Source organism: Atractosteus spatula, chromosome 11, assembly GCF_055471065.1.
Source record: "Atractosteus spatula isolate fAtrSpa1 chromosome 11, fAtrSpa1.hap1, whole genome shotgun sequence".
Taxonomy (NCBI): Eukaryota; Metazoa; Chordata; class Actinopteri; order Semionotiformes; family Lepisosteidae; genus Atractosteus; species Atractosteus spatula.
The window spans coordinates 40,475,721-40,500,889 of NC_142716.1; the positions used below are offsets into that span (position 1 = coordinate 40,475,721).

The 25,169-nt window shown below is 35.3% G+C and overlaps 1 protein-coding gene across 2 annotated transcripts; it reads left to right on the forward strand.

Moving 5' to 3' along the window:
- Positions 1 to 577: 577 nt before the first annotated feature.
- elac2 (elaC ribonuclease Z 2) lies at positions 578 to 24,182 on the forward strand. 2 transcript variants are annotated; one of them, XM_088927622.1, is made up of 25 exons: positions 578 to 625; positions 843 to 1,097; positions 1,331 to 1,381; positions 1,470 to 1,540; positions 3,371 to 3,435; positions 4,549 to 4,606; positions 5,025 to 5,093; positions 5,482 to 5,640; positions 8,085 to 8,140; positions 8,329 to 8,387; positions 8,479 to 8,551; positions 9,316 to 9,428; positions 11,621 to 11,719; positions 12,623 to 12,761; positions 13,649 to 13,734; positions 14,601 to 14,722; positions 15,675 to 15,771; positions 16,532 to 16,670; positions 17,342 to 17,380; positions 18,384 to 18,493; positions 19,349 to 19,448; positions 19,817 to 19,937; positions 20,909 to 20,987; positions 21,834 to 21,978; positions 23,678 to 24,182. In XM_088927622.1, the coding sequence occupies exons 1-25, from the start codon at positions 579 to 581 to the stop codon at positions 23,969 to 23,971; spliced, it is 2,646 nt and encodes an 881-aa protein (XP_088783748.1). In that variant the 5' UTR covers position 578; the 3' UTR covers positions 23,972 to 24,182. The 2 variants fall into 2 exon arrangements, with proteins under 2 accessions (XP_088783748.1, XP_088783747.1); XM_088927621.1 differs by lacking the exon at positions 578 to 625 and having other exon boundaries at positions 676 to 1,097.
- The last annotated feature ends 987 nt before the right edge of the window (positions 24,183 to 25,169 follow it).

Genomic DNA, 25,169 nt, shown 5'->3' on the forward strand with positions numbered 1-25,169 from the left:
TTATCCTTCCTACAAAAAAAATGTTAGTTAAGAAAATTACCAGAAATATCAAAAGTGGAGCTTTTAACTTACATAAAATAGCAATATTTTCATATTTTAATGCAAATTACAAGTAGTATAATTTCTCATTGGGGGGTACGTAATTTAATAGTAACTATATGTTTGTTTTACAACTATGGTAGTTAGGCATTAATACAAATTTCTACTATTTGTCTGTTTATGTCATAAAAATGTCAAACATGGATACTATTGAAAATGCACAAATGTAATTGCGGGGTTGTGCACTACTTACAGTATTTCTGTAAACACTCATATTGCACATCAATATTTCCCCCTAAATATTGATCTCTGTTGATTTTAAATGATTACACGAAAAAACTCTTTTAAATAACTTTTTTAAATAAGGTTTCTTACATAGACAATATGGCTGCTCTGTTACAAGCTGCCGTACTTTTTATTTATTTTTTTATCTGCCGTACAGCTCACCGACAATTTTACTCTGTCTTCACGCGTTTATGGTGTAGTCTGATGTCATCATAAAGCGCCGGAAAAGTGGTGAGAGTGGGCCATGTGACAGTATGCTCTATTGCAGTTTAAACCTTGTGACTAGAAACAGCAAAAAAAGGTATTAAGTTAATGAAAACCTGAATACGGAATTTGTGGTACAAAAAAGACAGGAAATCTTGATGGGGGGGGGAAGTTAAATTGGACCTGGCCCAAGTGATGTTCAATGTAATATCTTTAGTAGTTTACGTCATCTGAATGTTTATTTTAAAGAGAATTCTATTCTTAAGTTGTACATCTTCTGCGCTCCTACGAATTCCTTACTCCTGCTTTTACAGCGTATGGAGTAAAAACTCTGGTTTAATCCAGCCTTGGTGCCAAATCAGATCAAGTATGTCATTGAAAACGGCGGCAACCGAGAGAAGGGGTTCGAAAAAAGCTAATCAACCCAAAGACATTTTGAGGCACATAAAGTCTAGAGAACAGAGGAAAAACGCGGACCTCCACGGACCGGCTACTGTTTATGTACAAGTTGTGGGAGCAGGGAGTCGAGACAATGGGGCTTCGTTGTACGTGTTTTCCGAGTACAACAGGTAAGAAAACTACATTTCTGACTCGAATATGAAACGAGCCTATATTGCAAATGCCACCGACTTTTATTTACCTGTGAACATCTTCATACCTCTATAGTTCCGAGAGTTTTGCTTTTATCATACATTAAAATCTTTGCTGTTATGATTAAGCGGGTATGAACAGCGAGGGTGGGACAATCGAACATATTTTTGTTTGAAATTCTAAAACATTACCATTTGTTCATTTTTTGTAGGTATCTCTTCAACTGTGGAGAAGGAACACAGCGATTAATGCAGGAACACAAGTAGGTTCTAAGTTAAATAGTCCAGGTGTAGTATTTGTCAATTAAGTATTGGGCTAATTTGGAACTGCTGTACTTGCTTTTTTTGCAGACTGAAAGCAGCCCGTTTGGATAACATTTTTCTAACAAGAATGAGTTGGCAGAATGTTGGAGGACTGGCAGGTGAGAAGCTGCTGAGATTGAGAGAAAGGTTTACATTCACCAGCTATTACCAGGAGTCCACATGTATTTGAGACTTGTATTTCTCTGGATTCTCTGGTTTCCCCCCACAGTCCAAAGATATATTAGTAGGTTAATTGGGAAGATAGGCCCCCCTGATGTGTCTGTGTGCCTTGTGATAGATTGGAATGTTGCTTTTCAGGAGAGGTTCTGGCACTCTTTCAACCCTGAATTGGAAAAAGCACTGAATGGATAAATGGATAAATGCATAGCAAGCAATTAAGAAAAAGGAGAAAAAATCATTTCCACTTTTAAATAAAAAATTAGTTGAAAATAAAAACTCCTCAGAAAAAAAGTTTTAGTCCCCTTGGATTTATAAGGTTAGGGGTAGGCTTTAAACTTTGAATTTAGCCTGGAGTTTTAGTTAAGTCATTTTAGGCATTGTGTGCTGAAAATAATCTATATAAGACTTTGGTAACACTTACTTGGTAACACAAACTGAAATAATGACTTTATTTTTTGAAGGGGCAATATAATATGCTGTGCTTACAGAATGCTGCTTAATAATGCTGTGTTCATGTAGTTTTGAAAACAAAGTTAAATGAAGATGGCATGTTGTCATTGTCATGCTGTTTGTGTACTATTTGTTTTGGTGTGGAGGTTACTGCTGCAGCCTCACAATTCTTGGGTCCAGAGATGTATTTTGGACTGGGGTGTGGAATTTGCCTCTTTCTCCCTAACCATGTGGGCTTTTGATTGGTGTTGTGGTTCCTTCCCACCTCCCAAAGACATGCTGTTTGTTATATTGGCGTCTCTGAATTGTCTGTGTGCCAAGGGAAGGAGGGGTGTTCTGTCCAGGGTGTTATCTCTATTTCATGATAGGCTTCAGGTTGCTGTGGCTCTGGCCAGGATTAAATGGATTTATGAAAATGGATAAATGGAAAAATACAAGACTGCTCACAAATCAGATGATATAAATCGTTTTATCTTGTTGCTAGCTTGTCTATTATCTCATGCAACCTTTATTTTGGAAGGATTCCAGGGAGTCAGCTTCAACCACAGTTTAAGAGAGTATTACAGGCATACACGGTTTTCTGTAAAGAAAGGTCTTGTTTTCAGTCCTTTAAAATTAGTTTACTTGGGGCCTCCTGTAAAAGAGCATAGATTTACATTTGATGCATAAATGACTGTACAGTAAAACTAAATCTATGCATTTTCTAACCGCTTTATCTTACACAGGGTTGCAGGTCTCCTGGCAAATAATGGGAGCAAAGCAGAATAAACCTTGGACAGGATGCCAGTCCATTGCAGGGCACACTCAGACACAAACACACACACTCAACCAAGGCCAGTTTTCCCAGAAGCCAGTGAACCTACCAGTATGTCTTTGGACTGTGGGGAAAAAACCAAAGCACCCGCAGACAACCCATGTAAACACGGGGAGAACATACTTCATGTAGATAGTACCCCAGGAATGAAGCCCTGGATTCAATTGCTGCAAGGAAGCAATGGAAACCACTGCACCACCAGCCACTCATAAAATTATTCTGTGTTATTATATTTAATTGCTGGACTAATTGATTAACCTCAAAACGCACCAGCAGTGAACCCTGGAAAAAACAACAGAAAAGGGAGTGCGTCTTATGATTTTATTTCTGTACTTTTATGGTTTTGAGTACAAATCACAAGTGTGCCACTGCCTTTGTGCCCTTAAGCAAGATGTTACTCCGTAAAATCTCAGGTGTATAAACTGATAGAAATATCGGTTGCTTTGGATAAATATGTCAAAAATAACAACAGTGTTTATTGAGCCTTTGTTTTTTTTGTGTGTAGGGATGATATTAACACTGAAAGATACTGGGGTCCCTCAGTGTGTGCTTTCTGGACCGCCGCAGTTGGTGAGTAAAGCTTTTCGCAGTTGAGAATGTTGTAGAATTCTTACAATTAACAATTCATTCTATTTATCTGGTCAGCAATAGTCATTTTTTTCTTACAAAATATAAGTGTATGCATTATTTTGCTGTCTTAGTTATGTGTGTTTTGCCAAGTCTGAATGTTTCTCTTTTCTCATATTACTCCAACCCTTCACTGGCAATGGACACATCTGATTGAAAACTGTAGTTCTCACTTACCATTATGTTCCTTATTATCTTCTGTCTCTTCCCTCCCTGCACTCTTCTCACCTTCTCTGCTCCTCCATCTCCATCAGACTTTGCTTTTCCTCTTCATTCTCCCTCTTTCAAAGTCAGTTCATTCTCCACCTTTGCTCCTGCCTGCTTTAATGAACTGCTTGGATTCTGACCATGTTTTAGAACTTGCTCAAGACTCATGTTTAGATAGTTCTAATGATCTCTCGACTGCATTCCTCGAGTAAATATTCATATTCAAATTGTTCATTCTCAAACTGATAATATGCTGCCTGACTATAAAGATGGAATATATACCAAGCGGGTGTCTACATTACTCTTACATATCCACACTTCACTTTTTCATTTAGTTTGCTCTTCCACCTCGTTAGACTTAATTTTTTTGCTATCTGTATTTGCTATTTGTTATCTTACCTGCTTGATTGTTGCTAGTACAGTATAATTTTCATTTATATTGTGTATCAGGTACCGTGTATCAGAATATTTGCTAAGCAAAAAATAATTTGTACTGCATGTCTCAATTTGCAAATGTCTTAGTTATTTATACCTACTGTAGGCCTCTCACAATTAAACAAACCCTTTTTTAAAATGTGGTACCTTTAGTTATTATGTGTAAAAAGCCCTATTTGGGTTTTAATGCTCAGTGCTTTAATACAATCTACATTACTGATACATAGTAGTTGAAGCTCTTTGATGTTCCTTCTCTTAGAGTTCTGTACCACAGTATCATAAAAGAATTGTTTTTCGCATCATTTGGCACCATCTAGTGGAGTTGGGTTGCTACTACAAATTCTTAATGAATTATTCTCTTATATACAGCATACTTTGCTTTTGCTGACTATTTTAATTTTCATCATATTTAAGGAGAAATATGTGAATGCCATTCGTGTATTTTCTGGACCATTGGAAGAAATCAAATTAGGTACAGTGCATATTTTGTTAAAAATAGAATTATTTGTTTTATTTATGTTTTATGTTTGTGTAAACCATGCTTCCTCTTCTCTGTTCCCGCTGAGATTCTCTTCTCTATTCAAGACTATGAAGGTTTAATGATTTTAGTCTATTAACAAAGTGCTGGAAATACTTCTGTTTGCTCTTCTCTGAACTGATTCCAGAGCTTTTTTGTTACGCCATGACCTAAATAGTATACAGTTTTCTTTCTTATTCTTTTATTTAAAATCTACTTTACACTTTTAGAGACAAATTAAGTATATTTATGTTGATGCAAATTTAAGCACCAAAGTCTTCATTATGGTTTTGCAAATTATGGATTACTAGTATAGTACATTTAAATATAAATAAATAAAATTGTTCTACAATTATATTTTTTGTATTCCCAGCTGTACGACCCTACACAGAACCAGAATACTCTGATGAAACAATGACTGTTCATCAGGTACCTATATTTGGTAAGTATGAGTCACAAAAGTCATAAAATTAATATTAAAGACATTTTTGTCTGATTTTTTTTTTGTTGTGTATGGTTCTGCTTGGTCCACTACACTATTTCCTGAGGTTTTTCTGCTGTACCTAGAATTATAATAGGAATGAGTTTAATAAAAGTTCTAAATTTCTAACTATTCCACATTCTCACACATTTAAATGCATAGCTATGTGGCATCTCAGTTCTTCTGTACTTTGTGCGGCTCTCTGTATGAAGGGGACATGTTTGACATTTGAACAAGTAAGGGTTTATTCCATGCTGAAAAGAAGAGAAAAGAAACAACATTTCAGCTGTTGAGCCTTCTTTGGGTGTGACAAATGTTTGACATATGTTTTTTTTAAACTTCCATAAAGCCAAACTAAATCCAGACAAAAGGAAGCATTCCCCCAGTCCGGAGAGAGGCAGCCCCAGTTGCTCTTCTCCGCCATGCCCTCCGCGGGCTGAATGCTGGAAACCGGGTGGCTTGGAGGAAATCCCGACTGAGCGAATGATGGGGAGGAGTCACAGTCCAGGTGAACTGCCCTGAGAGTCATTAGCACATGTCCGTTTATTAAAGGGGAGCAGAAATCCGAATTTCTCAGACCGGTTATTAGATCTTGGTAACAAAATAAATTGACATTCTAGTAAAATTTTACAAATTTCGAATTAAGCACAAAATCGTGAACTTTGTGAAAGCACTCTTAAGTTGCCATATTGTTGCAAACCCCTGGCCACTGGCGAGAGCAAGATTTCCCACGCATTGCGACATGATGCGAGTACATGATAACAAGTAAGGGTTGTTAACAAGTAAGGCAGACATTTCACCACAGAAATGTTCCAAGATCATCTGCATGCAGAGTTAACAAGTACGAAGTATTTATCTGCAAAATATATCTTGAAGTTGAGAAGAGTATTTCTGTTGGATTAAAAGAGATGTAGCCTAATTACATTGTAAACAAGCAGGCTTGTGAATACATTACTGAACATGGCACTGGGCATACAGTGGTGTGAAAAAGTGTTTGCCCCCTTCCTGATTTCTTATTTTTTTGCATGTTTGTCACACTGAAATGTTTCAGATCATCAAACAAATTGAAATATTAGACAAAGATAACACAAGTAAACACAAAATGCAGTTTTTAAATGAAGGTTTTTATTATTAAGGGAAAAAAAAATCCAAACCTACATGGCCCTGTGTGAAAAAGTGATTGCCCCCCCTGTTAAAACATAAATCAACTGTGGTTTATCACATCTGTGGAAAGCTGAGTTCAATTTCTCTAGCCACACCCAGGCCTGATTACTGCCACACCTGTTCTCAATCAAGAAATCGCTTAAATAGGACCTGCCTGACAAAGTGAAGTAGACCAAAAGATCCTCAAAAGCTAGACATCATGCTGCGATCCAAAGAAATTCAGGAATGAATGAGAAACAGAGTAATTGAGATTTATCAGTCTGGAAAAGGTTATAAAGCCATTTCTAAAGCTTTGGGACTCCAGCGAACCACAGTGAGAGCCATTATCCACAAATGGCGAAAACATGGAACAGTGGTAAACCTTCCCAGGAGTGGCCAGCCGACCAAAATTACCCCAAGAGCGCAGCGACGACTCATCCAAGAGGTCAGAAAAAACCCCACAACAACATCCAAAGAACTGCAGGCTTCACTTGCCTCAGTTAAGGTCAGTGTTCATGACTCCGCCATAAAAAAAGAGACTGGGCAAAAATGGCCTGCATGGCAGAGTTCCAAGACGAAAACCACTGCTGAGCAAAAAGAACATAAAGGCTCGTCTCAGTTTTGCCAGAAAACATCTTGATGATCCCCAAGACTTTTGGGAAAATACTCTGTGGACTGACGAGACAAAAGTTGAACTTTTTGGAAGGTGTGTGTCTCATTACATCTGGCGTAAAAGTAACACAGCATTTCAGAAAAGGAACATCAAACCAACAGTAAAATATGGTGGTGGTAGTGTGATGGTCTGGGGCTGTTTTGCTGCTTCAGGACCTGGAAGACTTGCTGTGGTAAATGGAACCATGAATTCTGCTGTCTACCAAAAAATCCTGAAGGAGAATGTCCGGCCATCTGTTCGTGACCTCAAGCTGAAGCGCACTTGGGTTCTGCAGCAGGACAATGATCCAAAACACACCAGCAAGTCCACCTCTGAATGGCTTAAGAAAAACAAAATGAAGACTTTGGAGTGGCCTAGTCAAATTCCTGACCTGAATCCGATTGAGATGTTGTGGCATGACCTTAAAAAAGCAGTTAAGGCTCGAAAACCCTCCAATGTGGCTGAATTACAACAATTCTGCAAAGATGAGTGGGCCAAAATTCCTCCACAGCGCTGTAAAAGACTCATTGCCAGTTATCGCAAACGCTTGATTGCAGTTGTTGCTGCTAAGGGTGGCCCAACCAGTTATTAGGTTTAGGGGGCAATCACTTTTTCACACAGGGCCATGTAGGTTTGGATTTTTTTTTTCCCTTAATAATAAAAACCTTTTAAAAACTGCATTTTGTGTTTACTTGTGTTATCTTTGTCTAATATTTCAATTTGTTTGATGATCTGAAACATTTCAGTGTGACAAACATGCAAAAAAAAAAAGAAATCAGGAAGGGGCAAACACTTTTTCACACCACTGTACCTGGAAATTGTCTATTTTGTGATGTGAATTGAAGGTTTTACATGGTACTGTGTGCATTTTGTCTTTGTTGTGGTCAGAAATGCGCTCATCTTTCTAACTTGTTGCAGTTCCTCTTTAAAGAACAATGCTTTGAAAAGGTGTTAAGCAGTCTGTGCCTTGTTAACTGTTTGCTCAAAAGTTAAACGCTAGTGTCTTCTTCACCTAAACCTTATCCCAGCTGTATTGGCATTGCAGCAGATCTGCTGAAGGTGGGGAGGATAAATACCCTGCTTCTTTTACTGTGAATGATTTAGAAGTTCTTGAAATTGGTATTAAGTGGTTTTACTCAGTGCCTTGTGTCATGCAGGTGGAAGTCCCAAAACAACAAGAGATCCTTCTTTGGTTGTTGCTTTTGTTTGTAAGGTAAGGGTGAAAAAATCTCCAATGAAAATTAAAGATTTTTTAATCCTAAAAATTAAATTGCTCTGCAGGGAAGATATCTCATTTACTACCAGGTGATTACAGGAGTCATTGCTCCTAATGACTGTTTTTCATATTTAAAGGATTTGTCTTCATCTTTCTTAATCTTTAGTTAATATTTCTATTTGCAGCTTCATCCAAAAAAGGGGAATTTCCTGGTGTTTAAAGCCAAAGAACTTGGATTACCAGTGTAAGTGGCTTATAAGGTTTATATTTCTGCCCCTTTTTTAATTTTATCAAAGCCTAGATGTGATGTTTTTTCTACCTTCCACTTTTTTTAGAGGTACAGCAGCTATAGGCCCCATCATCGCAGCCCTTAAGGATGGGAAAAGTGTAAACTATGAAGGGAAAGAGGTACTTACAGATTTACATTAATATTATTGAAGTACTGAAGCTTTCAAACTTAATCATCTTTTGTTTTCTTGTGCATGAAAATTCTCCTGCACAGGGCTCCTCAGCAGATCAGCCAGATTGCTGTCTCAGAGTGCAGCAGTTCACAGTTGAACTCTGTGGCCCAGACATTGCTAATTTAAACCCTGTTCTCATCACTACCTGATTGTGACTGACATTTCCCAAAGTTGTGATGCACAGTTGAATGAGTGTCACTGGGATTGGTTTGGTATTAGCAGGCCGGAGCTCTGTTGGCTTTTGGTGCAACAATGACTCTTGTGAATTGTTGGATGCCTGTGGTGATGTAATTGAGAGATATGCCACTACTGTAGTAATGGCAGTTCTTACTATCCTGTCAGGCGCTATGGAGTCTATGACATGTCAGTGGATGAATGACTCTGGTGTTATATGTGTCAGAGGACATATCTCATTCATTGCCAAGCAATTACAGGACTCGTTAGCAGAGAGCTGAGTGTTAAAAGAATTCGTCAATCTAAATTGGAGGGATATACAAAAATTGCTGCATGATGTCAGTAGTTGGTATTGAAAGAAATGAGAACTAGATGTGAATTCTAATCAGAATGTGTTATACATATTTTTAAATGTATAATTCAGTTCTGAAATTTATAATTGATTTTTGATCTGCTTTTCTGACTCAGCTAAAAGTGAAAGAATCTCAAAATGCTTTCACTGTTGGTTTTTCACTTTTTCCCCTCTTTGTAATATAGATTAAGCCTGACGAGGTGTGCACTCCTAGAGACCCTGGTCCAGTCTTCATTGTGGTGGAGTGTCCGTCTGAAGAATTTATTGATCCAATCAGTACCAATCCACAACTGAACAGGTAACATCTGAGGATGTGGATCTTCCTCTTTTTTCTAATTTTTTTACTGTTTTCCAGCATGTGTGATTCACCAAATTACAGGTAAAGTGAATATTTCAGTAAGACAAACCAGGTGCATTTGCTGGCAGTCATGTTTTCAATGAAATTGCAGAAGAATGAAGCCTGTTTTAAGTTATGCTGGCAACTCATTTAACAAGCTGGCTCTACAGTGATGCATTTGTAAGTGCAGAGGACCGTTATTTAATCAAATAGTTTATTCCCAGGGAGGTAGTTGGTTGTTTTAGTGATTTACAGTTCATGAGGCATTCTACCCTTCAGTGAGATTCTGACATTACATTTTAGACATGGATTTCTGTGGTGGGGATCAATATTTCAAAGATTTTTTTAGACCATGAGGAGAAACACCAGCAAGGCTGAATATGTTAATTATTACTGAAGGTGAGTAATGTAAGGGCTTCCAAATGTATTCATACTCACAATGAAATTAGAACAACAATAATATATGTGTATACGAGATTTACAGATTCACTTGCTATATAACATTCTAGAAATAGTATATTGCAGCATTAGTAGCATTGCACAGATGAAAGTATTTTTTTCCTCGATAATTGAAGTTTACAATTCACGAGGGTCACATTTATTCACATTTAGTATCATTTTGTAAATACTCTTCTGGTATGGATTACACTGTTAAAGTGCCTCCTGTAATGTGCTCTGAATGTATGCCCTTAGTAGGAATTTCTGACCATTCCTTCAGGCAGAATTTGCTCTAGGTCCCTCATACCCTTTGGTTTCTGTTTGGCAACCGTTTTCTTGTGTTTTAGCCACATATATTAAATTGGATTGAGATCTGAAGATTGAGGGAAGTCAAGAACATTCATGCATTTTCTATACATTTAGATATGTCTTTTGTTAAATTCAATGTTAAACTTAAGGCAATTGTCAAGAATGTTAATTTCTGGTCAAATGTGAGCTTCTTGGGAACAAGGAAACCTGTTTTTTAGCTAAAATGTCTTGTTACTTGTTGGAGTTAATGATTCTCCGTTTTAACAAGGAATGTCGGATACATAGATGCAAAACCATACCCAAACATATTAGCCCATAGCCTCCACCACCATATTCCTTTGAGGGCACAAATGTTATCTTAACATGATCTTCACCTTTTTATGCTAAATGATGATGCTGATGAGCATGTCCAAAAGCTTAGTGTTGTTTCATCTGACCTTAAGACATACTTCCAGTTATTTAGAAGCACTTGGCAAATTTCACCTACAGATACCAGTTTGTGTTGGAGATCTCCAGCTGTTTCCTTTGCATTTATGGTTGCCTTCTGAATCACAGCCTGAGGTGGCAAGATATACACTTGAATCTTCCTAGATATGTTGCCACTATATCAGTTGGTATACAGAAAATTGTATACTTTTTGTTTACCTTTGCAATCGTCCTCAAACTTGTGTAGGTCAATAACCATTTTCTTGTGGTCTTCAGAAAGCTTCACTATGATGATACATGCTGCTCTTAAATGTATTTCAAATGTTACATCCTTTTACACCCAGTGAATATGGGAAACCTTTGGAGACAGATGTGTAGTTCTGGAGTTTTCAGTTGCACTTCCAAAGAGCAAAATGCAGATATTTGTTGGATTTTTTAACTAAAGGTTTTATCACATGTTATGCAAAAATTTAACTGTCATGTTTTCCAGAATTCAGTAATGAAAAATATGACTTTGTGCTATGCAATGCTGTTTTGATTAAAAAAGTAAACTTAGATTTTTCTTAACGAAGACATTAATTCAGAACTCATTCTGTTGCATTTTTATACGTATTTCATTGGTGACTTGAATAAATCTATAGAACATTATACACTGTGTACATTTTTATACCCTTAAATTTAAAGCTGTGAAAGATGTTGTCCAGTATCAAACAAGTGTATTATAATCTGCACCCCATACTTATGTTCAGAAATATAATTGTTTCCAGCCCCCTGAAGAGTTTTCTTAATATTAGTTCTAAATTAATATGAATTCTTATGAATCCATTGTGGTATTTTTCCAAAGGTGAAAAGTATCACATCCCTACATACTGTGGATATAATCACAATTTTCTTAAATGTTTTAATCAAAACTGCTGTGGGCTGATATAAATTATGGTAAAAAATAATTGGTATGAAGAAGTAATCATGTTTATTTTCAGGTATCAGTGCAGTGGAACAGAAGGCTCTCCATCACTGGTAGTTCATATTACTCCAGAATCTGTTTTGGATACAGATACCTATAAGACATGGATGGAAAGGTACAGTAAGCAGAACTAGCCCATTACATTTACTGTGTAGTTTGAGTTCAAAGTGTTAGAAACTAGAGTAGCTTTATGTTTTGACAGAAACCTGGAATTTAGTAATGATAAAGGAGTTTTTTTCTAAGTCCTTAAAGTTGAATTTTAGGATCATTTTCAGGTGATATGTTTTAAAATCATTAAAAACACATTTAGGAAAAGAGTAACTTTTCAGCAACTAATTGGGTAGCTGCGTCAGCATGCGTAATCTGCAAAGGAACAAGTAATAGGTTTATTCCATGCTGAAAAGAGAAGAGAGGAAACAATGTTTCGGCTGTGTCGTCTTTAGGTCACTAATTATACTTGTTACTTTGGTCATATTGATATGCAAATTTTATCAGCTACGGTATCTTGGCTAGTTCTAGATATGACTTTTCAGAGTTTTCCAAACAACCATGTTGTGTAAGATGTGCACCAGGGTGCAGTACAATCTAGGACACATTCCAGGAAGCATTCCAATACACAACAGCATTATGCACTAGAGAGTGTCTTGACCACAGAATATGAAGTGTGAAGTGTGCTTTATGTTTCATTTATGCTTTATGTGTATGCTCCATTTGTATGTTTTTATTTTCCAAATTCATTGCACCTTTGTGCAGTATTCATGATGGAGTTGTTTGAGTGAGCTAACTGATTTTTAAAATTCCCTGTATATTAAAAGGGCAATACAGTATCATTTTTTTTACTTCAACCAGTTATTGCAACCAGTCAAAATGTAAAGAAATGCAGGTTTACTGAAGGATTTAATTATAAAGATTGGTGAAATGTAATGAAAGCCGTGGACATGAAAGCATTTTCTGTGGGGCGTGCAGTAACTTGCAAAATATCTTTGCAAACAAAAGTAATTTTCTTTTGTTTTGTCAGGTTTGGCCCGACAACGGAGCATCTAATTTTAAATGAACAGGTGAACACAGTTCACAACATTCGGAGCCACAAGATTCAGACTCAGCTCAATTTAATTCACCCAGAGATATTTCCAACACTAAAAAATTACACCACAAAGGTATGCTCGTGTGTGTGTTGCAGGACGTCATTTTGCTAAGAAGTAAAAAAAAATCATAACAATTACTAGAAATTATTACTTTGTTTTTTAGCAGTATCTCAGCATTGTTAATTTATAATGAATAAATGTTGAATATATCTTGTGAAACACAGCATGTGACAACTATGCATGTCGTGGTTCATTGCTCTATGACACACTTTTCATGTCACTGTTAATGCTCTTGAATAATTGTGCAACCACCCACAACTTGAAAGCCATTAAATCTGTGAGATGTTCACAGACAGAAATCAAAATGAATTAACAAAACACCAATTCTGTGTCCTACTAAAGCATCTGTATTTAAGAAATACTCTCATTTAGAAATACAGATTTTTTCTAATTCTGAGTTTCAGAACATATGCTGTAATGATAATTGTGAAGTGTTTGCTACTGTAGTTGTGCATCTGTAAGTCATGTATTTCCAGATACCACAAAGGCATTTCCAGTTCACAACTAGCATCCTCATAGACCTAATCTCAATCTTCTTGTTAATTGAATTATGTTTAATTCCTCATGTAAAACCAGGCACAGGCATACAGATTTATAATATTGATTATGCATTGAATACGTTTTCAGGTGTGTTCCATGTATAAAAATATAGATTGGATTTCATAGCTTTCAAGTAGTTAAATATAGATTTCAAATAAGCAAAAGTGTAGTGAAAGAGATTGTTACACCAATATCTGTTTAACATGCCTGCTGTATAATGTCAACGGTGTACAGTTTATACTTGTTGGGTATTGCTTACAACTGCAAGGCTGGTTCTAAATGTTTAATTATCGAGTCAACAGTTAAAAGGGCTGTTTCACAATAGAAATATCTTTTAACTGCTCAATGATTTTTTGAAGGACAAACAAGCTGTGTTACATGTCCCTAATGTCAGAGGGGAGTGTCTGCTTAAATTCCAGCTGAGACCCAAGACCGAGTGGCAAAGGTCAGTTGTCCTACTTAATACTAACATGCACACATTTGCATACTTTATCAGCACAAGATAAAATTAAGCATGTAGAGTAAAATAGAAATAGCAAAGTCATTGAAGCTTTTGGACTCATTTTTCTAATCCACATTAAGCACACAAATACATGGGCACAAATACTCCTAAAACGGCACAGATTGGATATTCAGTTTATTGGCCTAAATATTTCAGAATCCCTACATTTAAAGACTTTCAAATGACCACAGCCCCATGGTCATTACAAGAACAGTGTAACAAGAAAATGTTAGCCAGAGTTTTTTTTATATTTTTATTTAATTGAGCTAATTAGGTCCATTGTGGTGTACAGTTGAATCAAAGGAAAGGTTTTTGAACAGATTGATATTACTTGCATTGAGATTGTACTTTTTATGTCCCCCCACTCTATCCTAATATCCTCATACTGCTTTTCACTCTGTGGACATTCTACTCATTCTTCTTTCCCATTTGGCTATGGCCCTGATTGCTGCATTTAAAGACATCACAATTCTTTTTGATTCATTCAGGATTTCAAAATTGCAAGATGCTTCATAATCATAGTTCAAACGATTTGTATGCATGACATACATCATGCATACACAAAGCATTATGCATTTTTTCTTTTATTTTTTATTACTACAAAAGTTGCAGTCTCAAGATTTTTTCTAATGCCAGACCTGTCTTAACGCCTTTTGTTTGGTTGTGGTAAATCATACATGTCTATCCTTTTAAGTGGTGAATTTAATCAGGTGGCTGTCTTGAATTATTTTTAATTGCACACAGCAGTATTCTCAGTGAGGACCCTCATAGATGCTGAAGATTTGATTTCTTCTCGTTTTCTTCCACAGAGACGCAATTCCTTTGTGTGACTACGCAGAGTTTATTAAAGAAGCATCAGAGCATCCTGATTTTCTTAAAGAAGTAGAGGAGTGTAAAAAATCTCTGGCCACAGAAGCCTCAGTTTTATCTGGTAAGAAAACATTCAAAGAAACAACTCTTGATGGACAGTATTCAAATGTGGCATGAAGTTGTAATGTGCTTTTTGACAGACAAATTTATTTAAAAAAAAATTCAAAAGAATCCAGGATTCAAATATAAATTTAGCATCTCAGGCAAACTCTCTCCAATGACTTAACTTTGAAATGTTTTCAAATAGGTGATTGAAAGCACATTGGAATTATTTATAATTTGAGAGTTTAATTCATAAGAATTAATAGTAAAAAATACTGTATTCATTGAAGCTAAAATTAATTGTTGTAAATGAAACAAATTACTTAATTTTAGAAATATTTGTATTTGTTTTTAATATCACTGTGTATAACATTAAGGTAGAAGTAATCTTGCTCTTACATTTTTACGCCCAGTGTAAATAAACTGCATTGATTTGGATTCATTGACCACGTAAGTAACTTAGATGTTACTGTAATGTATATTAAAAATATACTGTTGTCAATAAGAAGTAAAATTTCCTTTTGAAGATTTTGTGGATTGCTTTTAAAATCATTGAACTCTTTAAATTATTATTGTAACAACTTCAGAAGTCTGATTAAAAATGAATTTACTTGTCACTGTGCATGGCAATGCCTTTGAGAGACTGACATTTTCATTGTTACTATTGCATAGTTGAATTCAAATAAAATTTCAGATGAAATTTTTCATATTTTGCGCTAAAATTATATTGTTTTATTTTTTCAACCAAGACATAAAGTGATTATTTTGTAATAAGCGATTTTAAAAAAGCAGGCCTGCGATATTTTTTAAGGTTTAAGGAAGACTCAGTCTCAAACTGATTAATTTAAATACTAAGAGGTCTGATATGAACATTAAAGTTTTAATAAATAATGCCACAAGGCCATATATTTAGTACAGTGCCTTCAGGTTTGTCTTTATTGTCTTGGTACTTATTGTAGCTTATTTTGCAGGTAGAGCTGAGAGGTACCCAGAGGTAGTCTTTTTGGGCACTGGATCTGCTCTTCCTATGAAGATTAGGAATGTCAGTGCAACTCTGCTGAACATTAGGTAATTACAAGAGTGATTTGTACTTTGCTTTCCCAAAGCCAGGATTTTCAAGATAGTTTTTCCATTATGAAAATTTAATTCTTCAAATTAATATTCACAAAGCTGGATAATGGTAAGAAAGGAGCTATTTATAATTTATAGGACTTTTTAGACAATGTCTATAAGATGAAAACACATTGGTTAGTAATAACTGAATTTAAAGAGACTGATTCGGGTATGGGAATTCACAAAATAAAATAGCCCTTCTTCACTTAAAGATACACATTAAAGATAATGTAGTTGCTGATTAATTCCACAATTTTCTCAAAAATCTAGTTTTTGGCTCATTAAATACATTTACCATTATTTGAAATAGATTTGCATCTACAAATATACCCAGTTATTTGCTGATAGAAGTGTTAAATACTAATTTTGAGGTTCAAGACAGCAAAGTGTCCTGTATGCATACAACCTAAAGTGTATAACCAAAGTTTTTATTTTGTAAAGTATTATTTTTCCTTTATGTAAAAATGATTAAATGCTCTAGGTATCAGAAAAGGAGTCATGGTTAGGGCTCTGGAGTCATGGTTCACATGGGTTCAAATCCCAGGGTGTGTTCTTGAGTAACATCATTCAGACTGCTCTAGTAAGCGAGCATTTGTTCTCAGTTGACTTACCTTGTAAAAGGAAAAACTAAATATGGTACTCAAGGCATATTGAAATGAGTGACAAAAATTGTTTTTGTATGTTTGAATGTACTGTCTATGTTGGTCTTACCTAGCCCTACTCAGTGTGTCCTGCTGGATTGTGGGGAAGGTACTTTTGGACAGCTGTGTCGTCACTATGGCAACAGTGTTGACGAAGTTCTGTGCAACTTATCAACGGTCTTCATTTCACACATGCATGCAGATCACCACACAGTATGTAGACCATCTTTCTCTTCAAGGATAAAGTGACTGGCTCTCTTTGAATGTGAGATAGGTTTTACAGTGTTACATTTAATTACATTTTAATTCATATTAATTTTGCAATAGAACAACTAAGCACAGTTACTGTAAATGTTTTATTATTCAAAACCTTGTTATTTCTGTTGCTTTGACTTTAACAATATTGATATGACTCATTAAATGAAGAAAGTAAAGGTGTGTATATGTAACAGATAATTATAATTAGGCTTTAAGTGCACAAATTAACATAGCAAAACATTTGCCTTTGTAAACTCAGTGTTTTAATCTGATTTTGACAAGTTAATTTGGTTCTGTTTGGCTAGTGTAATGGGGGCTCACTCATTTAAAGCTAAGACTGATAATTATATTAGTACAAAAGAGATGATTATTTAATCAAATGCTTGCTTTTTGTGAATATATAATTTAAAAGCAACTTAATGCTTCATAGCTGAGAATTTTTTTAGCAAACTATATATATTATAAATTAAGTACTCAGATGTGTTGGATTGTTAACACGTTAAAATAATTTCTTTAATCCTAAAGCATTTAAATTAAAAGGCTGTTTTATTACAGCAGTTTTTGCTCCTCTGAAGCACAAAATGTATCAAATTCAGTGAAGATTATGTAAATGTTCTGTCTTTCAGGGATTATTGAATTTGCTTTTACAGAGGGAGAGAGCTTTGGTAAGCATACCATATACCTGTCTGGTAAAAAATCCCCAGTATTTTGATAAGGGACTGGTAGAGGAGTAGATTAGGTTAGGTTGCTTTCAGAAGTGAACTGAGACGGACATAATTCTTACTTGTTTTTAAAGGGGAACTGCAATGCTATTTTTATTTTGGGGGGTTAGAAACAATCAGCATTGATGAGTCCATTTCAACCCACAATAAAATTAAAATGTAGACAGTAACGAGTAAAACATTTAGTTCACATCACATAATAGACAAATTTCCAGGTTCGTGCAGTGCCATGTTCTGTTATTCAGAGCGAGGCAACAAAACGTCCGGTGAAGTGATGTGGCCTTATTACATTGTAAACAAGCAGGCTCATGAATACATCTCTTTAAATCCAATAGAAATGTTGCTCTTGACTTCAAGATGGCTTTGCAGACAAATACTACATACTTATTAACTCTGTATGCAGATCACTTTGGAATATTTCTGCCGTGAAATATCTGCGGCACAACCTGTACTTATTTGCTCGCACCTCACATTTCACTAGTCATTGCGGTGACTAGTGACCACTTCACATCACAATTTGCTTAAATTCTCGCTCTCTCCTGGGGTTTGTGACAAAATGGAGACCACACAGTACTTTTATACTTCCACACAGTTCATGATTTTGTGCTTAGTTCAGAATTAGTAAAATTTTGCGACGTGTTAGTTAATTTTTTTTTGTTACTTTGATTTTAAACGGTCTGAGAAATTGGGACTGCAGTTTCCCTTTAAATTCTAGTTTTCCTATTCTTGCTTTGTTTTCATAAGTAAGGCAGTTTTATATATCATGAATAAACTTGTATATGTTTTTCCTTTTGTGAAAATACAAAAATTTGTGGTCATTATTCTGCGTAATTTATGAATATTTTTAGGAGCACAGATTAAAGGAAGTATATTCTTTCCCTCTGATGCATTTTTCAAAAGAAATATTTAATGGGTGTTCTAAATAAACATCTTTGCTTTCTTTCAGAATTCTGTTGGTAGACCATTTACCCCCATTTATCTGGTGGCTCCCATTCAGATTATGATATGGCTCAACCAATATCATGACCACTGCCAGGAGATTCTCAGCCACATTAAGTAAGCAAAAAATTTAGATACTTCAAATGAGTTTCCCTAATTCATTTTTCCCTGTTTATATCCTGCAAGTATTTCCATTTTATGCTTCATTGAATTTTTTCCTCAATGTAATTAGTCTGTAGTTGTACCACCAAAATGTGAAATGACTGGACAAATGTGAATGAAAGGACATCACATGGGGGAGTATTTCTGAATTAGGACATGATTTCTGAAAGGATTTGGTTGGATGTGCAATTATCAACACCCACTAAGCTTTGAGAAATATTTTCGCAGTGCATATTGGATGGAATTGTTACTTAACATGCCAAATAGTAACCTAAGCCAGGGCTTCCCAATTTTGGTTATTTCTGGTTTCTGGTTTGAATTATGTTTTGTCTGAGCTTTTAGTGAAACCCTTAATTGATAGAATGCATATGAACTATTTAATAGCATATAATACTTATACCTTTTGGTATTTAGCTGCATTTCATTAGTGTCTTAAAGTCTCCTAAGTTTGAGTTGAAATGGAAGAAAAAATTGTAAGGCTCCAATCAAATAAGTTCATAGTTCATTTAAGTGAAAAGCTTGACTGAAACAAAAACCAGTAGGTGTGGAGGTCTCCAGGATTGGGTTTGGGAGCCCTTGATATCATATAGTGGTGAAAATAGCTTAATAATATAATCTGCTCTCCGTGACAGTGGTGTATATCTGAAAACAACATTGAACAAAAAGCAATTTAAAACTATGTTAACAATATAAGCATCGGGTATCAAAGTGCTTTTCATAAGCTCTGACAACATACAGTATCTGCTGTTTTATGATTCTTACAAGTCTAAAATACAGTGGAAATACAAGCCTTACCTGTCTTTCCTTCAGCATTATCCCCACGCAATTACTTGTTGAGGGAGCCGAGGTGACCAAATTCAGAACCAAGTCTTTCATTCATGCCCTGCACAAGATGTCCGATTTGGAGAAGGTATGGATACTTAAGGGCAAATACTGATTAACTGTAGTTAGAACACAATAGAACACAGAATCTGCCAATAAAACGTACCTTTTATGTAAGTAAACGTTGGGTTAGGGCACAATGCAGCATTAGGAATATCTGCAGTTAATTGGGTAAGTTATATCATGAGAAATACTAAAATTACAGTGTAGATCGAACTGCTTTGTATTACTTACCTTCACATTACCAAATGGTAGAAGGAAAATCGTAATGGAATTGGTAAAAGTTGTGTTCATAGGTTACTTCTCTTGTTCATGAGTGTGTAATATTGAGACAGTAAACTGTTCAGTTTACTGAGGTAACTGACAACCTTTGTGTTTCTTCTTTTGTAATTTTAGTTCCAGACCTGCATGGTTCATCACTGTAAGAATGCCTTTGCCTGTTCCCTCACACATCTGTCTGGGTGGCAGGTAGTCTTTTCTGGGGACACAATGCCATGCGAGGACCTGGTGCAAATGGGTTTGTATTTCTGCCTCTGTTGTGTATGTGTATCAAGACAAAAAAACATGTAAAGTTAAGTGTTAATTACACACTTGCATGCAAAGACTTTCTTAACCATTATATAATTTGTCTTTTTTATTAAAAATAAGAAATCTTTTATTTATGATCAATCAAGAATATGATATAAAGTGATGTTTCAGACTGATCAAAAACTTTGCTAGTATTAATTACAGTCTTGAGTATAATCTTAATCTGGAACACTTGGAATACTCTGAAATTTAATTAAATTCATATGTTGCTTTCTGTAGGTTCATTTTCATAAATATATATAATATATATATAAACTGTTTTAGAATTATATGTCTTTCTGCCAAATAACTACAACTTTTTGAGTGGAAATACATTCTAAATCTTTTTGCTTTTTTGAGATCTTTCTGTAATGCAAAAAAAATCATCAGCCTTAAATATTAATTTAAAAGAATGTATAAGCAAATCTATAAACAATTACGTATGTTTTACACAAATCAGTTTTTAATTTTAAAAACTGGTTAAAGAACATGTATTCTAAGATGCAAAAATTAAATATCTTTACGTGAGTTGTAAACCATACGATTTTGTGCTAAGACTTTATCCACCTTTTCCAGTCTTGCTGTTTAGTGTTTCATCAGTCATTCCTTCGTGTCTGAAAATCCTAAATCCTGCTAATCTTTGTTGACAGATGAAGCTTCACTGGTTTTATTTTTTAATTGTCTTCCACTGTTGGATAAACCTGAAGAATTTAATTTCAGTTCATTATGTCTGTTGGCAATTAAGGTCTGGTTAATCCTTACTATAAGCACAGTAATGTAAACAGACTGCTTTTGCTGACTAGCCTGCTTTGTTACTATATGAGGGGGATGAGGCAAAAAAGTTGCACTTTTAGAACGGAGTTGCATCAGTTGTTAGCCACAGTGTCTGTAAAACCTTGGTCTTATTGTTGTATTTCAAAGGAAAGAATGCAACTTTACTTATTCATGAAGCGACACTAGAGGATGGAATGGAAGATGAGGCTGTTGAAAAGAGACACAGGTAAGTAATGTCTACTAAGGTGAAGAAGCTGAAAGTGGACATTTTGAATACTGTACAGATGTAAAATTCTAAAAATATCTGACTTAGTTTCTGTAGCAGTAAGTCAAGATGAAGATATTAAAAATATGGCATGACTTTAGCATGCAGCATGACACTTATTGAACTAATCAAGAAGATTTCTAGTTTGTATTAAAAAACAGTATTTTTTATGTAGTATTAGTTTACTGTAATTATTCCATTGATTCTTTCTGCATGTACAGTATTGACATTATGGGCAGACAGAAAAAAGTGGGTTAGTAATGCAAATGATGCATTATAAATAACTTTCTGTAAAAGTGAAATGTGACCTAATATATATTATGCTGCTACGTTATCATGTCATTGGTTGTCAGGTGACCTATTAGAAAATACCAAACTGATATTGGTATAGCAGACTTGTATAAGGAAACACCTACAGACAGAATGCCAAGCAGTGATGTTTTTATAGGGTGACCTCTGGAAAACTAAAATACACAGCCATAAGGCAATAAGTGTTTTATTTGTACAATGTGTAACTCCAAAGACCACAAAAAAGCATGTCTCTGAGCTCTTGCTAAACTACTTCTTCAGTGGTGCTCTGTAATTCTAGTAGGTAGCTGCGTCAGCATGCGTAGTCTGCAAAGGAACAGGTAAAGGTTTATTCCATGCTGAAAGAAAAGAGACGCAACTTTTCTTTTGAAAATCTCTTGAATTTTGGTTGCATAACAAACCCAGACTGTGTCGTGTTATATTTTGTATGTTTTTATAGTCATGTGTTTTCAGAGTTTCAACTGTTCTAACTATAGAAGCAAAACATTTGTTTTACAGTACTACTTCACAAGCTATTGGGATTGGAATGAAAATGAATGCAGAGTTCATCATGCTGAACCACTTCAGTCAGAGATATGCAAAAATCCCCCTCTTTAGTTCAGATTTCAATGAAAAGGTTGGAATATCTTTTGATCACATGAAGGTGAGTATAGGTTTACAGTGGGGTGAGGGTTATATTGCTGAATCAGTGTAGCTGTTTCTCACAGATAACTATAAATTTTATCTGTATACAAACAGGGATATGTTTTTCTTTAATGTAATTGTCATCATTGATCTCATTCCAAGCTAAAAACAGGTCAGTGAACGTTGTAGTTCTTATTGTATTCACTGCTGAAGGTGGTTCATATATGAGGATGAGAATGAAATATTTTCCTTACAATTTTAAACCTTTACAAGAAGAAAAAAGGTTTTAGTGTGTCTGCGTCTGTGTGTGCCCTGTGATGGACTCGCAACCAGTCCAGGGTGTATCCCGCCTTGCACCCTTTGCTTGCTGGGATAGGTTCCAGCTTCCCATCAGCCCTTAAGTGGATAAACCGGTTTCAAATTGGATGCATGGCATTAATATATAATTTTTTTTAATAGTATGATCTATATTTGTATTAGATCTTTTAAGACGGATAATTTGCTTTTAATAAAATAGCACTTTCCCATATTAAATATTAATTTCATTTGCTGTGTGTTTACCGAGAGAAATCACTATTCATTATCTGAAATATATAGAACTTGTCACTTAGTATTTGAAAAAATAATTCTTTTATTATCTTTAAACAATTTTTACGTCTATTTCGATACTCCCAACAATTTACTGGAGATGTAAACATAAAAAAAAATGTTGTGCCTTCAGAAACATTCTTTTTGAAACCTAGATTCTTCCCTGTGGAATGTGTAGTACTGATCTTCAGTATCTATCTGTTTCTGTTAAAATACATTTGTACAGCTGTAAGACAATCCATGTGACACAATCTTGCTCAAGGGTACAATATTAGTGTCCCACCAGGGATGAGAAACCACAACCTTCATGTTGCAAGTTCATAACACTAACTATTAATACATTGTGCAGCAGATTGAGGTCTCTGGCATAAAATAGGAAGTGCAAATAAAGAATATAGAGTGCATGAACTGAAAGTTTCTAGATCACAAAACTTTATAATAAAAAAAATATAAGTTCTATTACCTGCATAATTGGATGACACTGACTTTCTAAAATGTCAAAAAATAAAGTCAAACAATAGCCAGAATTATTAGGGCATTCAATGTATAACTGTCACATTCTCATCTTGCAAGAAAGCATTCCCTCACTCTGCTTGTGTGAAATGGTTGTGTCCTGCTGGAATGTTGTCTCATCTACACTTGTTCCACTGGAAAGGCAGCAAGTGAGGTCCCAGGATCTGATCAAAGCAATACCATGCAGTCTGGTTGCCATCAATCATTACAGGTGGAGTTCAGTAACAGCTAGAAGCTCAGACAGTTGTGTTACGACTTCCTCATGGATTTTGATACAAAGTAGTCTTATTCTGCATGTTTGGGTCTCCCTCATTAATATCCTTCACTGTGGAATATATGAAACCTTCAGTGCTGTTTCCTTCATTTCTTCATTAACATTCACTAACTTAAATCACCTTATTTGCACCCAATCAACTCTCTGTTAAGGTGATTGAGGGCGTATATAAAAAAGTCATTCAAGTGTGTTGTGATCAGTTATGACTGGTCAATTAATAAAAGTGGTGCCAAAACATTTCACAGTACAGTACCTATAATTTTAGCAAAAACCGTGATCTTGTATCATTATGACTTGATGTAATGATCTAATTGCAGTATAATAATCATTGTGTCCATTTTAGATACGATTTGGTGACTTTGGAGCCATACCGAGACTTGTGCCACCGTTGAAAGCGCTCTTTGCAGAGGAGATTGAGGAAATGGTAGAAAGACGGGGGAGACGGGAACTGAAACAGATGAAAGAAGCCAGTTTGGAGTGTCTGCACTCTGGCCAGCTTAACAACGAAGAGATGGGGGGTCTTGCAGTATCAGGAGAGACAAGCAAAAGAGCACAGAGCTCCCCCGTGGGTGGCAGTAAACGAGAGCCAGAAGAGGAAAGGCAGGACGTGGGAAGCAAAAGACTGAAAGCTAGCTAAGAAGACAAGGAAAGGTGTTCAGTTTTATTTAAAAAGAAAAATGTAAGCTACTATAATTAAGAATTTAATTTTTTAATATCGGATATTTGTGAGCTTGAAGTTCCAAGAACATTTACACATGAAATGATGCTGTATAACTAATAGTAGCAAAAACTTTAATTTTGTAAAATTGCTTTGATTGCTGTTAATAAAGTTAATTTATTTTGCCATCTTACTTTTTGTTTAAATCATCTCCTTTTCTAGTTAAAACAATTTTTTAAAACAGTTTTTTTTTAAAAACTGACATTTATTTAAAGACGAGCAGCATGGCAAGAAAGATTTAACGCTAAATGTAGCTACATTGCAAATAATGGACTGTATGGATGTGTAAATTATTCAGCAAGATCTTTGCAAGAAATGTTTTTGGAGTTAAAAAGTTATTGAGGTGTTAAGCTTGTATATTAAGTTAAGAAATGTCAAGACTTAACTTAATTTTCACACTGTGTCAACAAAACACTGTTAATGTCTTGTGGAAATAAAAATGGGCAAAAAGAAATACACACACAAAGATCAACCACGGGTGTCCTAATTTGGTTTGAATACATCTCTACTGCAGATCCATGTGTTGATTTCTGTGGGAACCATGTTTTCAGTGGAAGCTTGGATATTAAGAGCATAAGAAAGGTTACAAATGAGAGGAGGTCATTTGCCCTATTTTGCTCATTTGGCTGCTAGAGATATATTTATCAAAGGATCTTTTCCAGCCTCTTTTTTCAGTATCCCATGCAATCTGATTCAACAGCATGAATGGGCAGTTCTACACCACAACAACCATTTATTAAGAAGTGTTTGCATTTCTAGCCTTAAATCCTCTTCTTAGCTTCCTCTTTTGTCATTCGATCTTTGTTTCAGGAAAGGTCCTGAAGTATTCATTTGTGTTGACTATGCCTGTGAAGATTTTTAAATACTTTAAGTCCCTTTTTAGTTTCTGTTCAAGACTGAATGGATTCAGTTTCTTTGACAGTCTGTATATGATATTCAGGTCCAGGAATTAAGCTTGTTGCCTTTCTTTGAACTAATTTCAGAGAAGCAATATTCCTTTTTTTTCTTGACATTTCCCAGCTTAATGTGGTAAAAATTAAGGTGAACATAGACTCCTCAGTTCATTGAAATCTCTGGGAACATTACAAGCAAAACAGTATTACTTTATGGGACAACT